Source organism: Venustampulla echinocandica (genome assembly GCF_003357145.1).
Source record: "Venustampulla echinocandica strain BP 5553 chromosome Unknown scaffold_4, whole genome shotgun sequence".
Lineage (NCBI taxonomy): Eukaryota > Fungi > Ascomycota > Leotiomycetes > Helotiales > Pleuroascaceae > Venustampulla > Venustampulla echinocandica.
In genome coordinates, this window is record NW_022474209.1 from 497191 (window position 1) to 519010 (window position 21820).

General features: G+C 47.6%; 7 protein-coding genes across 7 annotated transcripts; 5 read left to right on the forward strand and 2 right to left on the reverse strand.

Moving 5' to 3' along the window:
* Positions 1-59: 59 nt before the first annotated feature.
* On the forward strand, positions 60-2208 carry BP5553_06460 (Uncharacterized protein; the record flags this gene model as incomplete). Its single annotated transcript, XM_032015083.1, has 4 exons — positions 60-1113; positions 1162-1640; positions 1808-1829; positions 1889-2208. 4 exons carry the CDS (start codon positions 60-62, stop codon positions 2206-2208), a joined length of 1875 nt encoding a protein of 624 aa, XP_031868504.1.
* A 627-nt stretch (positions 2209-2835) lies between these two features.
* On the reverse strand, positions 2836-3948 carry BP5553_06461 (Uncharacterized protein; the record flags this gene model as incomplete). The annotated part of the gene is made up of 1 exon (XM_032015084.1): positions 2836-3948. The coding sequence occupies one exon, from the start codon at positions 3946-3948 to the stop codon at positions 2836-2838; it is 1113 nt and encodes a 370-aa protein (XP_031868505.1).
* A 755-nt stretch (positions 3949-4703) lies between these two features.
* On the forward strand, positions 4704-5672 carry BP5553_06462 (Uncharacterized protein; the record flags this gene model as incomplete). Its single annotated transcript, XM_032015085.1, has 1 exon — positions 4704-5672. The coding sequence occupies one exon, from the start codon at positions 4704-4706 to the stop codon at positions 5670-5672; it is 969 nt and encodes a 322-aa protein (XP_031868506.1).
* Positions 5673-6762: 1090 nt separating this feature from the next.
* On the reverse strand, positions 6763-8417 carry BP5553_06463 (Uncharacterized protein; the record flags this gene model as incomplete). The annotated part of the gene is made up of 5 exons (XM_032015086.1): positions 6763-6834; positions 6890-7290; positions 7342-7408; positions 7636-8001; positions 8052-8417. 5 exons carry the CDS (start codon positions 8415-8417, stop codon positions 6763-6765), a joined length of 1272 nt encoding a protein of 423 aa, XP_031868507.1.
* A 921-nt stretch (positions 8418-9338) lies between these two features.
* BP5553_06464 (Uncharacterized protein) lies at positions 9339-11160 on the forward strand (the record flags this gene model as incomplete). The annotated part of the gene is made up of 2 exons (XM_032015087.1): positions 9339-9972; positions 10124-11160. 2 exons carry the CDS (start codon positions 9339-9341, stop codon positions 11158-11160), a joined length of 1671 nt encoding a protein of 556 aa, XP_031868508.1.
* Positions 11161-13128: 1968 nt separating this feature from the next.
* BP5553_06465 (uncharacterized protein) lies at positions 13129-16687 on the forward strand (the record flags this gene model as incomplete). The annotated part of the gene is made up of 4 exons (XM_032015088.1): positions 13129-13491; positions 13592-13932; positions 13988-16100; positions 16160-16687. The coding sequence occupies 4 exons, from the start codon at positions 13129-13131 to the stop codon at positions 16685-16687; spliced, it is 3345 nt and encodes a 1114-aa protein (XP_031868509.1).
* Positions 16688-17562: 875 nt separating this feature from the next.
* On the forward strand, positions 17563-20056 carry BP5553_06466 (uncharacterized protein; the record flags this gene model as incomplete). Its single annotated transcript, XM_032015089.1, has 3 exons — positions 17563-18146; positions 18191-19584; positions 19704-20056. The coding sequence occupies 3 exons, from the start codon at positions 17563-17565 to the stop codon at positions 20054-20056; spliced, it is 2331 nt and encodes a 776-aa protein (XP_031868510.1).
* Positions 20057-21820: the final 1764 nt, after the last annotated feature.

Genomic DNA, 21820 nt, shown 5'->3' on the forward strand with positions numbered 1-21820 from the left:
CACAAACTTCAAAACTGTCGAAACTGTGCCCATCTTTCGAAAGCACCCGTCTCACGATAATGCATCAAACTTCAAGCAGCCAAGTGAAATCTGAAAGGGAGATTTCACCAATATCTTCGGTCTCAGATTTAGGGCCTCTTGACATAGATACTCCACCAGAGAGATACTTGCCCCCTGGAAACCCTACTTCGCGAAGTCCTCTACGAGATATCGCTCATACCCGTCAATCAACAACCCCAACTATGAGCTCGGATCGGCGTCGTACATCAGTTATCCAACCACCTGCAAAGCAACCGTCCGGGACACTGGACCGGCGCCAGCAGCAATCTACTAAACAACAGTCCACTCCAAAGAAACAGTCACCGGGATTTTTCCGGTGGATCACTGGAACCACTGGAACAGATTCAATCGAGCCCGAAGCGGAACAACTGCTCAAGACGCAAGCAGATGAAATACACCACCTTACAATGCTTCTCCGCGAGAAAGAAGATGCTATAAAATCGGTGTCAGAGAATCATATGAAGGATAAAGAGCATCAACAACGGTATTTTCAAGACGAATGGCAGCATTGGGAAAAAGAAATTGAGCAGCACTACCAACAGATCGGGTCTCAAAAGAACGATACAATACAGAATCTGCAAGTACAAGTCCAAGAACTTGCATCGCATCGAAAGAAAATTCAAGAGAAATGTAATACGATCATTCGAAGACAACAGGAGGAGTCATTTAAACAGATGGAAACGGGTCGTTGGATTCCTAGGGAAGAAGGCCGAGTTCTAGCGGACTTCGAAAGAATCAGAACCCAGATGAGAACGTGGGCAAAAGGTGCAGCTGTCAAGAATATTGCAGCAATACAGGACGTTGCAGAAGAGCAACGTGCGTCTTTATTGGCTGCTTTGTCTCGTGTGGCAGTAGTTGAGAACAACCAGCTTCCACGCGGATTATCGACACCGAAGGGCCCTTCACTTCTCCTGAACGCTCTTTTGGCACACGATGTTTATACGTCACTCTTTCGGAGCCCATTTTTCTTTCTCAATGATGGCCTTGAGTATGGACCAGCAGGAGATGGACTGGACGACTCGCTGAACAAGATTTACGGTTTAGCACTAGGTTGTAAGTGGGAAGCATCAAGTGACGGAGAGTACCTGCTAAATATTTCAGCAAACGTGGAGGACGCACACATATGGCGGTCTCAAACCCTTAGGCTTCTTCTACCCCCACTACGAGAAGGCAATACGGATGGGGAGAAGGGTTTGCACGAGCGTACTAAGGGGATGATTGCTAAGGTGGCTGAACTGCATGCTTCCCGCTTCGCCGCCAGTTCTGCTCGGTATCTCATCGATACTAATAAGGCAAACGCCAAAAAGCTTAGTTCCATCTATCAAGAGGCCGCATCAGTTTCATACATGCTTTGGACACGAAAGACAGCAATGAGACTGGTAACGCTAAGTGATATGGGAAGCCCAACTTTTAATGTGGACAATTCGAGACTTAAGCCACATACTATGGTCCATCCTGACGACCATGATGACCAGCTGAAAGGCAGACAAATCACGTTGATTGTACATCCTCTCCTGCAAGTATGCGGGACAGATGAAGGAAGAGATTATGACAACGCGAGAGTGTGGGTACCGGCAGAGGTATGGTTTGACACTAGAGTGCCCTCGTAGTATTAGCAGACGGTTTGGAGATATGTAATCGTGAAGTGCTTGGATCAATGCGACTGAAGGCACTGAGGTGTGGATGAGATCACTCCAGAGGTGAAATTGATGGATACTACCATCTCGCCTGAGCTGCCGTTGTACAGAGAGAGATGGTGCCACAACTTTGTATGGATATGTGGGTCCTTGCCTAGTATCCATGGATTATTTTTGCTTAACCTTTGTAGTTAATGGGAAGTCTTTAAATTACGCAGAGCACCCATATCTCGTTCATGAAGCCAAGAATCCCAGTAAGTTGATGCCAAATGCCCCAATTGGCAAAGAGCAGCCCGGCACCAAGAGAGTGGCAGTAGGAGGTAGTGTTAGTCGCCCATATTTCAACAGAAATCGGCAACACCAAAACCAAATGTTCTGCAGTCCTGTCCCGGTTTGGAGAAACGATACCCTGGCTCTCGATTCACCGGGTTCTACATTTTACGAACTTGAAGGGTTGAACCTTCAAACGCCGCTACCTGAGGATGTTTCCACAAGCTCAGCTCTTGAATAGAATTTTGGTATTGACAAGACGCAACGGGATTTATATATTGTAGGATCACCCTTTGAAGGCTGAAATCTATGAGTCTTTGTCGCGATGAGCGCCGGTCAATTCCTGCATCTCACCGTAACTCCCCCCAGCACATAGTGCCAAGGTATGGGGATCTATAGACTATAACCTGGCTTATCATACGTATAAACATTGCCGACATAATCTGCGACGACCATTCACCTCACCAAAGTCCATTTCCGTCTTTGGACCAGAGCAGTAGCTGCTCTAACCCGACTGAGCCCTGAGTCAGCTGTATTATGCTCGGGGGGTGGGAAGGTATTCCGGAGGGTGGCAGGTGAGCGATGGAGGAAGTATGATACATTATGTTATTAGAAGCGATGGCTATAGAAAAGTGAGTAAAAGCGATTATTATCGCGGAGGCCATTTAATGAGTCGAATTCCTACAGACTACCTAAACATCTAAACATGTTGATTGCTCCTTCCAGTCGAAACACTTGCTGGAGGAAACTCCGTCAGAAAGACTTCGGCAGGACGGTTTAGGGTCGAGGTGCTGTGGTGCAATAATTATAGCAACCCCCTTCAGTAGTACGAGTATCTTCACACATGTCTCTTCTCACGAACGTTTCTTTAAGGAAACTTGGGGCGCGTCCAATGGTACTCAGGGGTCTCGCTGTCCACGCAAGCCACGTCCTCGACCGGTTTGCCCGTCACGGCTGCAGTAAACCAATCGAGGAATCGAACACCGTTGGTCTGACGAGTGTAAAACCTATCCAGCACATGGGGACGGCCGCGATTGTCCAACGCATTTTTTGATAGCACCCCATCATAGTACCCGCCGATGATACCTTCGTCGTGCCCCCAGCTGGTATAGGTGCAGAAATTGGGAATCTTCGCGCGGATATAGGCGTGGCCGTCGTCCAAATTCCCCGGGACATCGGGGGCGGCCACGCCCATGAGCTGCATGAAAAGGGCCTGAATACTATCATGCCTTTCGTTGTACTGGTGAAAGACAATTTCAGGATGGAGCTCGGCCGCTCGAATATAGAGATCCTCCAATGACAGGCTGTCGACGCTCAAGTCTTCGAAGCCCTTAACCCTCTTCAAAACGTTCGCCGTCCCCCAGGTTTTGAAAAGCGGCGCCAGTCTTTCGCCCACGCGATAGGCGCCCCCGCCATCAGCAAAATGGGTGACCGCGGCGTCCGGATAGTGTTGTGCGATGATATGAGTATAAAGGGGCGATGCGAGAGCCCCGGCGCTCCACCCCATCACCGCGACTGTTGTAGGCTCCGGGTACGTCTTGAACACCCAATCCAAGGCAGACGCTGCATTGTCGTAGCCCTTGTGCAGGATAGTGATCTTGCCCGCAGGCTGGCCACCCATTGCAGGCACGTCATAGACCGTGACCGAGTCGCCGAGAAAGACATCGCCGTTGGCAGTGGGAAGATAGACGGTGGTATAGTCAGCGAGCGGGTTCTCTGGGTTGTCGCTGTCGAAGACGCCGCCCAAATCACTCGGATCCTCGTCAAGGCCAGCATAGGGCCGGTAGAACCTTTTTCCATGCAACGCACTGTTTTCGCCCGTCCAGCATGCGCCGCCGCCGGCCAAGATAACGGCGACCTTGGTGGGATTGCCTTCTTTCACCCAGAATGAGTACGGAGTGCCCTGTGAGCATCCAGGCGCTGCGGCCGGCAGGACATTTCGCCAGGTGTATCTAACGGATTGAACAAGTTTGGTTTTCATGATGGTCTGCAAGACGGTAATGTATAAGGAATTAAGAGAGCGAAATACAAACTGCCAGTCAAACTGGCAGCCTTTATATACACGAGTTGTAACTGAACAGCTCCTTGTCCGTGCCATGCAATCTATAGTAGATATCACAGGCGCAATACTCGTTACGAAGCATATTGGGCCTGGAGGGATATCTGAGGCGCAAAGCTAACCCGAAATATATTTTAATGCTACGTATGTACGTTTCTCTTCCTTGATCTTCATTCAAAAATTATTAGAGGTGTGCGAGTAATACTAACTATATTTAGAGGGGTATCTGAGGCGCAAAGCTAACCCGAAATGCATATTAATACCACGTTTCTCTTGATCTTTATCCAAAAATTATTCGAGGCGCAATACTAACTGTATTTAGAGGGGTATCTGGGGCGCAAAGCTAACCCGAAATATATTTTAATACTATGTTTCTCTTCCTTGATCTTCATTCAAGAATTATTACAGGCACAATACTAACTATATTTAGAGGAGCATTTGGGGCGCAAAGCTAACCCGAAACGGATTTCAAAGCCGCGTCTCTCTTCCTTGATCTTCATTCAAAAATAGCTTAAATCCGAACCCCCATAATACAAAATCGAAGAATCAAAGACGCAATTATCATCATTGTCAGTTTGATTGTACTCGGCCTCTCAGTCTACTTTCTACCTACCTCTTACCACCACTACTACCACAAGTCGCAAAAATCATCAACCTTAACCTCTTGCCTTTCGACCATGCCGCCCCTTATCACTCTCGAGGAACATTATTCTTCACCAAAAGTTCTTGAATCTAACAAGACTATAAGTGCCTTGTATAACAATTTTCCTCCACATCTCCTCCATAAGCTGGATTCTCTTGGCGATGAGCGGATCCAGGATATGGATGAAGGAATGGTGTCTCTGCAAGTGATTTCTCACGGCCCTGGCGAAGCGACCCCGCCCGTTTGTGCAGCGGCCAATGATGATCTGGCAGCTGCCATTTCTAAGAATCCAACTCGACTGGCCGGCTTTGCTATGATCACCATGAGTCAACCGACAGCTGCGGCACGGGAATTAACACGCTGTGTTAAAGACCTTGGGTTCGTAGGTGCGCTGGTGGAAAATCACGTTGATGGACAATTTTACGATGACGAGCGATTCTGGCCCGTCTTTGAAACTGCGCAGGAGTTGGATGTTCCAATCTATATCCACCCTTGCTTTCCAGCTGAAAACATGGTAGGTTATTATAAAGGAAACTATGAAGATTCGGTTGCGGTCGCGTTAGGTGCTTATGGATGGGCATGGCACTCGGAGACCGGCCTGCACATCCTGAGATTATTCGCTAGTGGTCTTTTTGATCGCTTCCCACGGTTGAAGATTGTCATTGGCCATATGGGAGAACTCCTTCCGTTTCAGCTCGAGCGCATTATCGTGGGGTCGCAGAGGTGGGCAAAGAGACAGCGTTGTCTCAGAGAGGTGTGGAGGAACAATATCTGGGTCACGACTAGCGGGATGTTTACACTTCCTCCTCTAGCTTGCTTGTTACAAACGACTTCGATCGATCATGTCTTATACAGCGTTGATTATCCGTTCTCTACCACCAAGACAGGGTTGGAGTTTGTGGAAGAAATCGAGAAAAGTGGCTTGATTGTAGGAGAAGATTTGGAGAAATTTACTTTCAAAAATGCGGAAAAATTGTTGGGGGTTAAGGCTGGGGCCGATTAAATCTGATATGATATCTGTGACCTACAGGTAAAGAATATAAATAGTGTTAACTACTTGCTTAATTGCGAGTAGTGAATTAACAAGCAAGTCTACGAGCTATCTTATACTGACTCTATCGGTCTCCAAGGTATAAGTACTATTCAATTGTTCAAATCAATCAAATATGTATATAAATAGCTATCGTGCACTATGTAATAACGCCTTATAGTTTCAAGTTAATAAACTTAATAGGCTGAGTATCAGACTGCGTTCAGCATTGGCAGGCACACTGCTCTTAATCTAAGTTGCCAAAGCAGCGAGCGGCAGGGATATTTTTACCCTTAATGCCGCTTAAGAAAGACGTATTATCGTAGCTAAAGTCGCCTGAGCTAATATATACATTTTCAACCTAGTTATAGCGTAGATATGTCGCGTACTCGGTGGATAGCTGCCTCACAGTTGAAAAATATGCCTAGGAATTGGGATCCGACAAGAGTTGAAACATTGTCAAAGTAGCAGCTGTTAAAGAAACCGCCTCCGTCTAAGATTCTGTCAATGGCGTGGCACCATTATCGGCCATACATCATTAACGGCACGGAGAAGCTGTCACCGCTAAAGGCTAAGCTGCGGCCGGAGGTGTAGTAGACACGTTAGATGGCGGCTATTAGCTGTAGAATATAGATATATACCTTTTTAGAAAGTCACTATCGTCTTTCTTTATAGGAGAAACTCGCTAAAACCAGGTTCACTGTGCTCGGAGTCACCTATATATATCTCCACTGAAGAATGCCGACCAGCCGAATAAGGCCAAGGACTTGAGAGTGAGAATGAGATTTACAATAGAACGTGATTTGATCACCTATACGAACAAACTCCATACCTAGTAGGCAGCTAGATTCTCCTTATTCTGTAAATCTGTTAAGATTCTCTAGTACTAGGGGATCTCTTTAGACTTGAAATTGTAATACTCTACTCTCTTATATAATGCTACAAGATATAAGTGTTGACACCTCTACCAAGCACAACACTGGAGCTATCATAGCTAGCATGATGCATTAATAAAAGAGCAAATATATTACAAAAGGAGCGGCCGCGTGATAAAATCCACCTATTAGATAAGCATGCCTGCCCAGATCAAAACGTGCGCTTGCCTGACATAATCAGACAGATTCGTGGATGTATGCTACCGATTCGGTTAGTAATATATTTCAATCAAAGGTAACTTTCAATTAATTTACCTCCGATAGCATGGTAGCTTGAGCGATTCCCATATTCCGTCCAATCCACGCCAGACAGTCGCTCAAATAGACCTTTAGCGCCGGATCGACCACGGACATTTTCGATACCATATATAGAGTGTGCATTGAAAGCAAGCCGCCTACTGACGGGCCAGGGATCATCGTCATAGATGTCATATCCGAGGCTAGAGATTGATTAAAAAATACTTGCACGTTTTCCGCTAGGAAATATGGAATAGACGCTGTAATGCTCAGTGCTAGTTTTTGGCCTTCCTGATAGATCCAAGGGTCCATTTTGGCATCTTGCGGTAAATTTGTAGTGGCCCGATGACAGCGGGCTATAATGTCCAACACTAAAAGTTGAGATTTGTGGTAGGAGTTTATGATGCAAGCAACATAAGCTATAAATAATTAGTAGATATATTGTGGATTTGAGACCAGAGTATGCGTACGATCATAGTAGCCTAAAACAGGTCCTGGCCAGTAGCCTACTTCAGGTCTTCCATATCTCAAGGTTAGCTATGAATGAGAAAGTGGATAAAAAGGTCGAAAAACTTCGGGTATGGCCGAGAAAGATTCGAACTTTTTCAAGCCTAGATTGCAGCATCTCTCAAGCTACCTTAGAATTGCAACTGTAGTCGATAGACTTACCTAGTGTTATTGTGATTGCTAGGTATAATACCAATCAGGCTCGGTCTCCATTCTTTTGAAAGGCCCATTACACACTTCTGAAAATCCGTCCTTACTAGCTCAGCCTCCTGCTTGAGAAGCTGGAGATCATCGATTACTGTTGCTTCTATTTCATCGCCCAACAACTTCTCCGCTTTCCGTTTTAATGAGATTGTCTTGACAAAGATAGGATCAAGTGTTGCCCATGGGGAATGTATTAATGGGGGACAAAGAATACTAAAAGATTTTGATGTCTGGAGAGTGGGTGTGGCTATATTCTTAGGGTCCGAACCCTTCAAATCCTTGGAGAGAGGGTTGGTAAGCTGAAAGAGTTGGACCCCACAAACTAAGTCATATGGCGAGTATTTGTTCATGAGAATGGCTGATACCCCTCGCGCATGAGCCACATGCGAATCTAGTTCGCTACTAGTAATCGTAATGATCTATCAACGTCAAATAAAGTATTTAGAACTTGTGCGGACGCAATGCTCACCTCATACAGACCCAATAGCACAGCAGTTATAAGTGACTGAATCGTCGTGGACTTGCCCTCGTTGGAAATAGTCGAGCGAAAGGAGGGAAGAAAGTCAAAGTACAACGTCTCAGCCTTCTGCAGAAGCATAGGACTAGATGCCTTCTTCCCAAGGTTTGCCAAAGAGATGATCTTACATGACTGTGAAACAGTTGACGCTGGTCCGGCTTTCTCAATTAGGGATTCAAGACCATTCAGATATCCACGAGATACTGTGCGGTTTAATGAAGAAATACAATAATCGGAGATGAATGTTTGAAAGGCCAAGCTCTCTATTTCGGACCAATTAAGATTTCCCAGTTCGTATGGGAGAATTGTCTTTGGCATCGCTTCGTGTTGATCAGTCTCATTAGAATGTTGACGTATTGATTGTTGATGCGGTTCTCCGCAAATATTTCGAAAGAGGAGATCGCTCTCGGGTCGATATCCGGGACATTTACGTCTACCTCTGGTGCATCTGAGGCACGACTAATATGTAGGGATGAATTTAGCCCCAATGATTTGTATACCCCAGGTCGGGGTTATTGTGCGCTTGCCTGATGATTGGCAACTCTTGAATGATCTTTTAACTTACTGGGCGTGTCTCATCACACTACACCTTCTTGTTAGCATGATCGACCAACTGACTTAAAGTTCGAGAGAACGTGCTTTCTTCCTTCTCTGCTTGCATTCCTGGCATGCTTTTGAGATTCCATAGTTCACCATGGCCAAAAAGCAGGCAATATAGGGATCGTGTGATACAATTGTAGCCTTTTTGATAATTCCAAATGGTATGTGTTACTGTTGTGATTCGAAAAGCTCATATCAGTCGTCGAAGTCTGTGGGGCATAAGCCTTAAGGAACGTTATTTGCAGGGGCTATCCGACCCGGGCCGACCCCCCAGTCTAATCCTGGCAGGGGGAATCGAGCTCGCTTACCCTAGACCTAGACCCGCCGAGGTTGATATTTGGTGCCGCATATAGCTTGCGAGGCTGAGGGAATCGATCACCATGTATGATTGCTAGTGTCCTCATATCACTTCAACAACTATGCAATGTAAATCCTTAGCCTTTAAGTCCCGCACAGCAAGGAGTATTCATTGCTCCCACTGCTTGCCGATCCCTCAACCGGAGACCCGCTTGTAACCTTGTGTTACTATGTTAGTACCGTCAGCACTAACTACCAATTCCTCAGAGGCTAGACATCCTCCTGTCCCAGTGAGATGGATCTACCTTCTCCTCGATCAGTGTGTAAACAGTCATAGCCACTATGATCCCTCCGCTACTTTCCGCCTCTATCGCAACGACGCTCCTCATCATCATCTCCATCTCCATCCTCATCTTGCGCCGTCTGCGAATCTCATCCTCCCAAGCTGTACAAGCTGGGGAGAAATCCGCCCACGAAAATGACTACGACAGCCCATCGGGGCCTACCATGCTCAGCAAAAGCCTTGCATCGGCACTACCCGACAGCGTCATATTCCCACACGAGGCCGCCGCCTTCAAGCAGTCGATGAATTCCTACTGGGCCCAGCAGGAGTGCGAAGTGGTTCCAACCTGTGTCGTCCGGCCCCACGATGTGCAGCAGCTCAGCACCGCTGTCACGATCCTCAAGCGCGAGTTCGATGAACGACGAAAACAAACTGGTGAGGAACAAGTCGAAGGACTATTTGCTGTCCGTGGCGGTGGTCACTCACCGGTCTCTGGTGCTGCGAGCATCAAGGGAGGCATTGTGATAGATCTCGGCCGCTTGTGTGAGGTAAACCCCTCTGCGGATGGAACGAGCGTGGTCATCGGAGCTGGCTCCAAGTGGGCGGATGTTTCCAAAGTCCTAGATGAGAAGTTTCTCGCTGTTGTTGGAGGCAGGAACTCTGCTGTTGGGGTTGGCGGCTTGACTTTGGGAGGTAAGTTTCTACTTTTCAGATGCGTACCCCCTTTCGCCCTCGCTTCAATTTCGAGTTGGACCCCTAGGGTCTATATGATAATGGGATACAGATGTCCCGCCAGCATATCTACCATGACTCTATTCCAGAGCTGACATAGAGGCATACACAGGTGGACTCTCCTTCTTCTCCCCCCGCTTCGGCCTAGTCTGCTCCAATATCCTCAGCTACGAACTCGTCCTTGCCTCTGGCTCTGTCACCACAGCCTCGGAAACAACCAACCCCGATCTCTGGCGCGCTCTCAAAGGCGGCTCGAACAATTTCGGCATCGTCACAAGCTTCACGGCCCGTAGCTTCCCCTCCACCAAGATTTGGAGCGGGTTCCTCTACATGCCTCGCTTCCAAGCCTCCAAGGTCCTCGCGGCTTTCCACGAGTGCGTCAACAGAACAGATTCAGGCGGCCCCAGCACCACGTACCACAATCACGCTGCCGGCCCCATCACCTGCTTCTCCTATATCCATCAACTCGGCGCCCAGGTCATCTCTGTGAATCTCGTCTACACCAAACCCCCTGAGGACGAGAAGAAATGGCCAGTCTGCTGGAAGAGCAGCCCCTTTGCATCACTCTGGCGCCTCTGGAGCACCTGCAAGGTCCGTACTCTAACCAGCGCCACGGACGAAATGAACGGGCTCAACCCACCTGGCAGGCGCCAAGTTTTTGCCAACACTACTATCAAGAACGACGCTGCCACCCTCACCGCCGCTCACGCTGCCTACAACGATGCCATCGCCTCGTTCCGCCGTGCCAACGTCAAGGAATTGGTCTGGACGCTCGTACTGCAGCCGCTCCTGCCAGACTGGGTATCCAAGGGCGATGCTAATCCGCTAGGTCTGGACGACTGCACTGATGTCCCTCTCGTCATCGTGAGCTTCACAGTCAACTGGGCCGAAAGCCGGGATGACGAGTTCGTCAAAACAATGACGCGGAAGGTGGTCGAGCAAATTGATGCCGCTGCAGCGGCTAATAAAACAGGGCATCGATATCGGTACTTGAATTATTGCGCGGAGTGGCAGAGGCCATTTGCTAGCTATGGCAAGGAGAACTGGAACTTCTTGCGGGGGGTAAGTAAGAGATATGATCCGGAGGGCTTGTTTCAGAAGGGGTGTGTAGGTGGGTTTAAGCTTGACCCGGTGGATGTTGAGCCTTGAGATGTGGTTGTTCACGGTGAAAGCGTAATGCACGTGCGATACCTATACCTATACGGCTTCGACTCCCTAACCCCTAAGATGGGCATGTTCGGATCCGAGCATTCCTAACATACTTCTATTCTTTTGGTATTTACAATGTGCAGAATTGTGTCTGCGCGGATATAATTATCTGGAATGGAATCGAAGGTAGACAAGAAGGTGGGAAAGCGGACAAGCAGACTAGCGGATGACGACAAGTGTCTTCCAATGACTTTTGGCTGGCCGAGGTTGCGAATGTACTGTGGTAACAAATTTGGGATCCTTGGCTTGGTCATTTTGAGTCTCTTCAATGCTGCCGATTTCTGATGGTATGGTGAGCAGAATTGGGTCGAGGGAGCTGAATAGAATCCTAGCAGAAGCGGCAAGGCTTGCTAGCTGACCTTGTAATAAGAGGAACAACTACTAACAGAATGTAGGTATTTTCACATTAGATCTGGAGACCAAGTTACTGAATCCAGATGGGATTAAGAGAGCGGATACACGGTTGTAATTGAGGTTCCCCTTGAGGTTCCCTATCTAGAACTGCTAATATGTAGTACTATCCAGACATATAGAACCAAACAACGCCTTATGTAGCAGATATCTTGTGGGAGAAAAAGCACATGTCCCAAGTCTATTCAAGGACTGCGGACTTGACAACCATCTTGGGTTTGACAAACATCGGCAAATTGACAGATGAAAGAGGTAGGAAGAGAAGAAAACGATGTGGATCATGTATCTTTGTCACGTGTTAGGGTAATAGTTACGGATCTAAATAAAATCATTGAAACCTTGAGCTTTCCAACAATCCTAAGGTAAGGATCTAAGCGATGTTGGCCTTGATACCCGGTTTACTGTTTAAATAGATAGTCAGACATTGTCTAACAGAAACCGCAATGACCCAAAAGGCACGAAACATGTTGCGGTGAAAACTTAACAGAAGCAACCAGTAAACCGTGCCAGTGGGCCGTAGCTAATCCCATATAAATATCTTGAAATTAATATTTTACTTGATAGTATATTCAGCAGGTGAGTTGAGCAAACTCGATGGAGAGATGAGGCTGACAAAATACATTATGATGTAAAATGCTGGTACCCGCGTTGGCTATTTTGAAAACAAAGGCAAAAGATAGACCGGATTAGCAAACTTTTCTGGCATTCTTCAAGTTGATAGGAAGGAGCCAACATGAAGCAAACATATCCAGCTTAGATGTGCAAATAACAGAGAATGAGTTTCCAGTTCGTTCATCTATTTCCTGCAATTGGCTGCGTAGGGTTTGTATATACCTATCTAGCAGACCTGGGAATCTTTAGCAGGTAGTTGGACTGGACCTATTTTCAACTTGAGTAAAGAAAAGGAAGATCCTAATTCAAAATCTAACCCATAAGTAAAGTGATTGTTGCCACTAGCTGGGGCAATAGAAGCATCGTCCTCCCTCAATCAATTCACGGCCATTCAATTAACTGGCACTACAATTTGTTGTGGGTTATGTCGATACCCGGATCAGCACGTTTGTGTTGCTTCCCGCCTTCCGCCGCGCGACTGCCACGAGCCTTCCGGTGAGACCAGTCTTATCTGATCCAACTGTGAGGATAATAGGATCAGCTTGTCCCTCAACTTCAGCCTTGCTTCCCTTCACTTTACTCATCAGCTTTCGTCGGAGAAAACCCCGATCTGCTCGCTTGTTAGAGTGCCTCTGGGGCTTCTCCCCGCCAATTTACAGGGCCTGACCGCCAGTTCCCGGGCCTACCGGTCAACCCCAGTTGGGCCCTAACCAGCCCTTAGTTTAGCCCTTATCCCAAGACTAAACCTAGGCTTATCGAGCCCCTAATTCACCGCCCCCAGGCCACCNCCCAAGACTTCCCCAAGACTGCCCCAGGGTTTCCCCCAGCTTGGTACATAGGTACTATAAACGAGTCGCGTCAGCGTCAGCAGCTTCTCGACCCTCCATGAACACCAGTTCCGATGCTGCATGGAGCGTTGCCTCCTCCTCCATCATGCCCGTGCTTCCACCAAAGTCAAATCGGCGAAGGGGAACTACACCCAGCAAGAAACAGAACAAGGCAGATGTCTGGAAACGCGCCCTAGATGTCATGGGCTTGGAGCCGTTGAATGAGCCATCCACAAAGTCCGCCAGCTCCGCATTCGCATCCTCATCCTCGTCCGCTTCCGCCTCAACGAACTTGAACCCAGACGTTTCGACAATGACCACGCCCGAAGCAACGCCGGGACTCGGGGAAGCCTCAAGCTCGAAGAGGCCGCGGTCGATCCTCGATCTGCCCGTGGAGACCCAGAAGGAAATCTTCAAGCATGTATGCAATTCCTGTACCTCTCGAATCTCACATTGGACCAGACCAGTGTAACCAACATCTGCCACACAAGTGAAGGCTAACAGCTCCCCCAATGAAATAGGCATCGGGAAACGATCTTATAGCCCTCTCACTCGTCTCGAAACATTTCAGACATCTTGCGGCGGAGCAGCTGTACCGGTGTTTCTCTATTGTATTCTTCGACGATGACGATCCCTCTACGGGGTCCCCGATCGACGTTCTAGCCGCCGGCCTGGAGACCTTTGTTTCGAGCGAATATGATTATGGCAGCTATCTAAAAGATATCTATATGGAGCCCGTGGCAGGCGGTGAGAAGGGAGAGCGCGCATATCGTGACTACTCGTATGACACGGGCTGCGGCAAGTTCATGAATACCCTCTTTCTCCTGACGTTGCGCAAAGCCCCCGCACTGGAAACATTCTTGTGAGTTTAGTCCCCTTTGCAACAGAGTCGGGTGAGGAGCTGACGCAGTTTACAGCTGGGATATCCGTGTCGAGTTAAGCCGTCCGGTCTTCCGGGCACTACATCAGATTCGAGCGCTCCAACACCTCCGGATTCGAATGCACAGCGGCCCCTCGTTATATCAAGCTCCTCCAGCGCTACCTCCAGCGCTACCAGCACCAGGTCCGGTCCACTCCTTGGGGCCACCCCCACCGCCTCCCCACCTCCCACCTCCTCCAAGTGGCTGGCCACAGGGTCCCCCTCCGCCTCCCGTGTTTGTCTCAATCCCTTCTCACAATGGCCCTTCTATGGCAAGTCACCACTATCCACCGACAAGCTCTAATTCCTTCGCCATGGGCAACAAGTATGCCTCCAGAATACAGACCAAGGCTTTGAAGAACCTACTTCCTCCAATTACAAGGTCACCACCGACCCTCTCTGGCTTCAAAAATTTGAAGACGTTGGAAATATTGGATATGGATACACTCGACTATACTAGTGAACTGCGCGCTTGTATCCGAAATTCATCATCCACCCTCACCACCATGAGGATCTCGTTTTCCGAGTTATTGGCCAATAAATCGAGGAAACCTCCACCAGAAGTCCACTCGGACACCGATTCGGAAGTCGATGATGAATTTGGGCAGATCATTCCTCCTGGGCCGCCACCGCCGGGTTTCGCATCAAGCGGGAATGACCCCACAGCTCCATCTAAGACTATCAAGGCACAGGAGGAAAAGAAGAAGCAAGACGACGTGCTGCAGAAAATCTTCGGAATCCAGATTGCTAAAAAGGCAAAGCCCGTGCCTACGGTAAAATCCGACCCTGAGCCGTCAGCTAAGAACGATGGAGATCCTAAACTACTCTTCATCAAAAACCTTGAACCCGTTGCTGCTAAGCTAATGTCACAAGTCAAGTCTGGAGGCTATCTGGCTACGGAAGGGAAGAAGGTCCTAGAGATGATTGAGAAAGCCGCAAAAACCTATCTCGATAGTGTCGAAAATGCCAAAGAGAAAGAACCCCAGGCTGCCAGTGATGGTGGAAGTGCGAAGGAAACTTCAGCTAGTTCCACGACGAGTGCAGATGTCTTAGCCGGGGAGGACAGTCCCACGAGCGGTGATGCCGCTACTAAGGAAGCAGGTCTGTTTGACGATAAGCCGCCAAAGCCAAAGAAGACTGCAAATGCTGATCCGGAAGTGGCAAACCCGGATGATATTGATATAGAAGAGCCAGAGGGGAAGGAACTTACGCTTGAAATTGACGCTCCAGCAGTCGAAGCTGCCACTACCGATGAGGCGAGCCGAGCTGACGTGGGAGGCGCGAAGTCTAGCGTTGGCGAGGAATCTCAAGCCACCCTTGCCGAAGGAAGTCGAGGAAAGCTTATGGTGCGAGCAACATCACTCCACTCTACACTTGTCGATATCGAGCAGGAAGCCGATTCGCTTCAAAGGAAGTTGGACGAGCTGAGAGAACGGATGATCGATACAACGCCCACGCCCACCGATCTTGAGGCACTCTCTGCTACCGAGTCTGAGTTCCAGAAAGTTTCGAATCGAATGGCGGAATTTAAACTCAGTATGGAGGAGTTAGATGAACAGGTGGAGGAAACGTTGGGTAGGCCAGAGAAACTAGGGAATGACAAGATGAGCGAATATGTTCGTAACACCCGGGGACTGGGGCTCAAGACTCTTGCGATCTACCTAATTCCCGTCAAAGCGCATATTCTTTCCCGCGCCATTGACCTCAACGTCCTAGAGGACATTACGCTCCTCAACGTCGGTCCCCAAATCCCATTCTGGAATGCCCTCGCTAAAGAAAATACAATCTCCCCATTGCCTTTAAAGAAAATCTACACGGACAATGTCACATTACAATTCTTGGCGTTTGTTTCTCAATTGGAAAACGTCACGGAGCTTTTGTTGTTAGAGAAGCAAAAGGGCCGAGTCGAAAGCACTGCTGCCAAGACAAACGTGACAATCGAGCAGATTCGAAAAGTTGTACTGAAGAAACACGCTGGCAACTTGAAAGTTTTGATGATGAAGAACGACTCTGGCCCGGATTGGGATCTAAATGTCAAGACAACAATGCTCTTATGTCTTCGTGCAAAGCAATTGGAAGAGCTGTCTGTGAGCTTTGGCACTAGGTCAATGGTATGTTATCTTCCTTCTGCTTATTCAACGCAACTATGGCTAACAGGGGCTTCATTTAGCATACTCTTCTTCAGTTCATGCCTGGATTGACATCCCTCCGCGCCTTGCACACCAATCAATTCCGCACTGAAGATACTTGTGTGTGGGTTATGCGCGAGTTCCGCAAGTTTACTGTTGATAACGTGGCGCACAACCCGGATATGAAGCTTGAGTATCTTGCTCTCGATACAGTCGTTGACCGGTTGGTCCGTCGTTCGAAAGCGAACGCATCGCAGAAGGCGACTGTGGATAAGAAAGGCAAAGGTAAGGCAGCTAGTAACTCTAAGGTTCTTGCCGAGATGATCTTGGGGCCAGGCGGTACGTGGCCAGATGGCGGAGTGCTTAACAACTCCGGAACAGCAGGAATTGGCCCCAGTGCCCTAGCTGGACCGCTACTCGACATGCAATTGAGTTCAGACGAGGACGACGACTCGGCGCCAGTGGTAGGGAAACTGGGCTTGAAGATTGAGACCGTGGATAATGTTCGGTTCCATGACATTGTCGGCGTGAGGATATTCGAGAAGGATGTCATCGGAGGGCGTCTATAACACATACCTTCGGTATCGAGATTCATGGTTCAAGCTCGTGTTGCGTGAAATGATGAAATGGCTTGGCTTTTACAGGCACCACATGGAGTTTTCATGAGCGAGGCGCGACGGATTTAGGGCAAAGCAGTTTGTTTACCCTGCTTGGTACAATGGGGGAGCGTGTTTTATGATGATATGAGACGATACATATTTTTTCGTTCCTGTTTTACTCCGTTTTGCGAGATGGCATCACAAGGATAGCAGAGTGCAGCTAAGCTATTTCTATGCATTTTCAACTACTGGCGGTTGGTGAGAATTAATATAATTTTGTGTGAATGCCTCTAATGACCCCGACCTTGGAATGCCTTTTTCTCGTAGGATAATAAGATGTTATTGTGGGAGAGGGAATGTTCCCGCAATAACAAGTCTCTATAGACGAGAAACTACCTATCTAAAGCAACCAGGTGGTTATCTTAGTATATAGCATTTTCCCCCTTAAGTCAAGAACTGTAAAGTGAGAAATATAGTAGTTCCGCTACCACTGTATGTAAATGGCAGAATATCCACCTGCTGCTGGCATCCCAGCCCCTGCAATGGATCAACCCGCATTTCGGGAAGGCAAATAGGCTCATGCGGCGGCCCGTAGCCGAGCCCCCAGAACAAGTGGAGTTCTAGAAAACGGGGCAGATCTTGGCGGTTATGGGCGTGTAGTTCCAGCTTGGCGTGAATGTCGACTCAGCCTTACTCCTCTCCAGCATCACAAATCCTAGCTAGACCCCTAAGTACTAGGTCACCTATTCTACGCTTGCAGATGGACAGTGTTAACTCAAGGCATTGCTTGACAATAGATGCCCGTCGGACGGTAACACATCCACGTCAACAAACGGAACCAAACAATGGCAGAAGCTTTTGCTGTAGTCGGCCTTGTTGCTGCCATCATTCAATTCGCCGAGTTCAGCTCAAAGATTGTCGAGAGGCTCCAAGATTTCCATTCGAGTGTGGACGAGGTCCCGAAAGCCTTCCGCGACATTAAGGTAGAGCTGCCTTTGTTGCTCGACACACTCAAACGGACACAAGCACAAGCAGAATCTGGGGATATTAGCAGGGAGACCCAAGAGGCACTCTTACCGGTCGTCAAGGGATGCCGTTCTCAAGTAGATCTGCTTGACAGCACACTCGTCAAGGCGCTTCCTAAGCCAGGAGACTCTTCATGGCGACGAGGCATGAGGGCGTTCTCGAGTGTAGGCAAAGAGAAGAAGGTTGAGCAAATCACTTCGAAATTGCACAAATACGTACAAACCCTCACATATCATCAAGTGACCGGTCCAGCAAAGCTAGTTATACGGCCATCAAAGCCGTGCTTTATAATGCCTTTCGACAGAGATCAGAGCTTCGTTGGACGTGGGGACATATTGGAGGAGATACAGAGCAGGTTCAACAATCAGCGTCGAGTAGCTCTTGCTGGCATCGGGGGTGTGGGGTATGTATATCCTAGTAAAAGAGGGGATTTACTGACATTAATAGGAAATCCCAGATAGCTATTGAATACTGCTATAAATGGCACGAACGACACCCTCAAGGGCATGTTATCTGGATGCATGCCAGTACCCAGGCCAGACTGGATCAAGCATACAGGGGCGTTGCGAGAAAGCTACATTTAGCTGATTGTGACAATCCAGAGACTAATATATTTGAAATGGTATTTGAATGGTTATGCGATGAGGATCATGGACCATGGCTACTCGTGGTAGATAACGCCGATGATATAGAGACGTTTTTCGGTCCTACATCTGACACGTCACAAGTAAGAGGTAAATCGGCAATACCCCTTGCTAAGTTTCTCCCGCGAAGTCCGGATGGCTCTATGATAATCACGACAAGGGACAAGAGGATTGGTGACAGATTGGCAGATAGAGCGAAGACAATTATGGTTTTGCCTATGGTAAACCGAGAAGCGGATAATCTATTGCGTTTGACCGTCCCAATCCAGAGTGGTTCAGAAGAAAGCGAATCAAAGGAGCTTCTGGATGCCCTAGGATATCTACCACTTGCTATCACTCAAGCTGCAGCTTTTATCAATGAGAATACTATGACGGTGGTAGAATACCTAGAAGCCTTTTATTCTAGTAATTCGGAGTTGCAAGAGCTTTTGAGTCAAGATTTAGGAGATCCTAGAAGAGATTTGGATACACAAAACTCTATTACAAGAACATGGAAGTTATCTTTTGATCAGATAAGCCGACAAAAGCCAAGAGCTGCAGAGCTTCTCTCTCTTATGTCTGTTCTGGATCGGCAAGGTATCCCAAAGACACTTCTTCAGAATGATAATGAACAAGGGATCGAATTCACTACTGCTCTTGGAACATTGCAAGCCTTCTCATTGATCGGCATTGAGAAGGGAGGAACAAAGTATGAAATGCATCGACTCGTGCAATTATCAACACAAAACTGGTTGGAGTTGCAAGGTACAAAAGCGAAATGGCAGGCTAAAGCACTAGGCCTATTAGCAGGAAGATTTCCGAGTGGTGAATACGAGACATGGAATGAATGTGAAGTTCTTCTTCCACATGCAGAGGCGGTCGTCGGTTATACGTCTACGACAGGTTCTCATTTACTGCAATATGCAGAGCTTTTGCAAAAGTTGGCCAGATACGACACCGAGCAAGGTCGGTATAACATATCTCACAGCAGGCTCACGAAGTCATTGACCGTTCGTGAAGCAGTGTTAGGGGAGGAGCACACGGACACACTAGTGAGCATGAACGATCTGGCGGTTGTGCTCAACTACCAGGGCAAGTACGGCGAGGCCGAGGCGATGCACCGCCGGGCGCTGGAGCTAAGGCAGACGGGGCTTGGGGAGGAGCACCAGGACACGCTAATAAGTATAAACAATCTAGCGGTTGTACTCGTATGCCAGAGTAAGTACGACGAGGCTGAGGCGATGTGCCGCCGGGTACTAGAGCAGACAGTACTTAGGGAGGAGCACCCAGATATGCTACATAGTATGATGAACCTGGCGAGTACACTTAGCCACCAGGGCAAGTACGACGAGGCCGAGGTGATATACCGCCGGGCGCTAGAGCTATGGGAGGCGGAGCTCGGGGAGGAGCACCCGTCTACATTAACAAGTATGGACAACCTAGCAGCTATACTCGTAACCCGGAGCAAGTACGACGAGGCCGAGGTGATAAACCGCCGGGCGCTAGAGCTATGGAAGGCGGAGCTCGGGGAGGAGCACCCGTCTACATTAACAAGTATGGACAACCCAGCAGCTATACTCGTAACCCGGAGCAAGTACGACGAGGCCGAGGTGATATACCGCCGGGTACTAGAGCTAAGGCAGATGGTGCTCAAGGAGGAGCACCCGGACATAGTAGCGAGTATAAATAACTTATCAGAAGTGTTCGAGAGCCAGGGCAAGTACGACGAGGCCGAGATGATACTAGTATACTATATTTCAGGCTATGGGAAGACACTTGGTGATATACTCTAGTATATCCAGAGTATTATATAGCTAACTTATACCTGAGGAACGGAGGTTGAGTAGTAAAGAAAACAGAGTTTAATTCTAGTTTTTATAAACATATTATATTTCATTTCCCGGCCACCCACCCCACCACCGGCCAACATATTTGCGTCTCTTATATGCTTCTTTCCTTGGGCTCTTTCAGATTTTAGGAGTGTCTAGGTAGCGACGAAAAGATATGTTGCTTACTGATATCATTTTGTTCCAGGATTCGGACATCCTTTTTACAATGAATTTCAATATTATACTCCTAGTCATAAGTAAGGATAATTTCCTTCTTCTTTTTTTTTTTTTTTTTGGCTACTACAATATCGTCTTTGAGCTAACATCAGCTAAGGTTTTAATAAATCTATAGTGCTTACATTACATTTTCTATTAATTTCAGGTTTTCCGCTCTCGGGCATGCGCGAAGGGAAATCGAACCTGGAAAACATCAAGCATACATAATTCTTCAATTGGCTCCGCGGCCGATTCCTCTGGGGCTTCACCCCCAAATATGACTTGGCGTTGGCGCTACAAGATAAGAGTTGCATGTGCTACATTAGTCTAGAACTGGCCGCCCGCTAAGTTAAAAACTGGCCTATGCAAAATCTTTGATGCACATGATTTCTGCCCATAGAGAAATAAAAGGCACAATATTAACAAATCGTATAGTATAATCTCCAACCATAGATCTAATTCAAGGTCAGCCATAAAGTGTTCTCCTTTTCTGTTAACCCTTACTAAAATTTGAGCACTCCTTATATCCGATTCCTCACCGCTTGCACTTGAACGTTATCCTAGAAAACAAGAGAACCCATCTTTGTTGCGGGTATGCCACGAGTCACGCACTACGACATTGAGACAATACAAGCTATCAGCCGACATCGATAAGACATACATCAACTTCAATATAGATACTATCTATATAAACTTCGAAATCGGCAGCTTAGGTCTTTATCCTCTCCGCCCTAGTGACAACGACGCCGGGTTTAATTTCCTCGCTATTGATATCAAGTGGATCTAGTGTTTTGGGGCGGACACATTTATGAGAAAAATTTGTTGGTGCCGACGGCTTCGAGAACTCACTTTTCCGTTAACTTTAACAAACTGATAACGAAAGATTGCAAAAAGAGCCTATCGAAGACTTGCCGTCTGATATTTTATTATCTTATAATTCGAGAGATTATATAATCCTTTATTTCGAATTTGATAAGCGTTGAAAGGTTGTAGTACTTAATTAGGGGAGTATATTAGTTATATAATATCCCTATATCAACCTAGAAAGCGACCATTATATCGAAACATCTGGCACCTGTGGGGTAACTCGGGTCCAGTGGGTAAAGATTCCAAGGGGTGACCACTGGTTTCTGCGTTACTACCGCTCGTTTTACATTGGTTGCTATTTATCTACATTTCCAACCTAAATTTAACCTACGAACGACGTTTCGAGAATACATCCGCGATCCGCTCTCAAGCGCCCATAATTGCTGTACGAATGGCCCCAAGAACGACCGCGTCAGCCCCTTTCTCACTCTCTCCTACTATTTTATCCTTGCTCTCCGCACCGACGTCTTGATCGGCAAGATTGGCAATTTTCCTTGTCTGTATTCTTTCGAACTGCTCGCGCTTTTGTTTCAACTTATGGT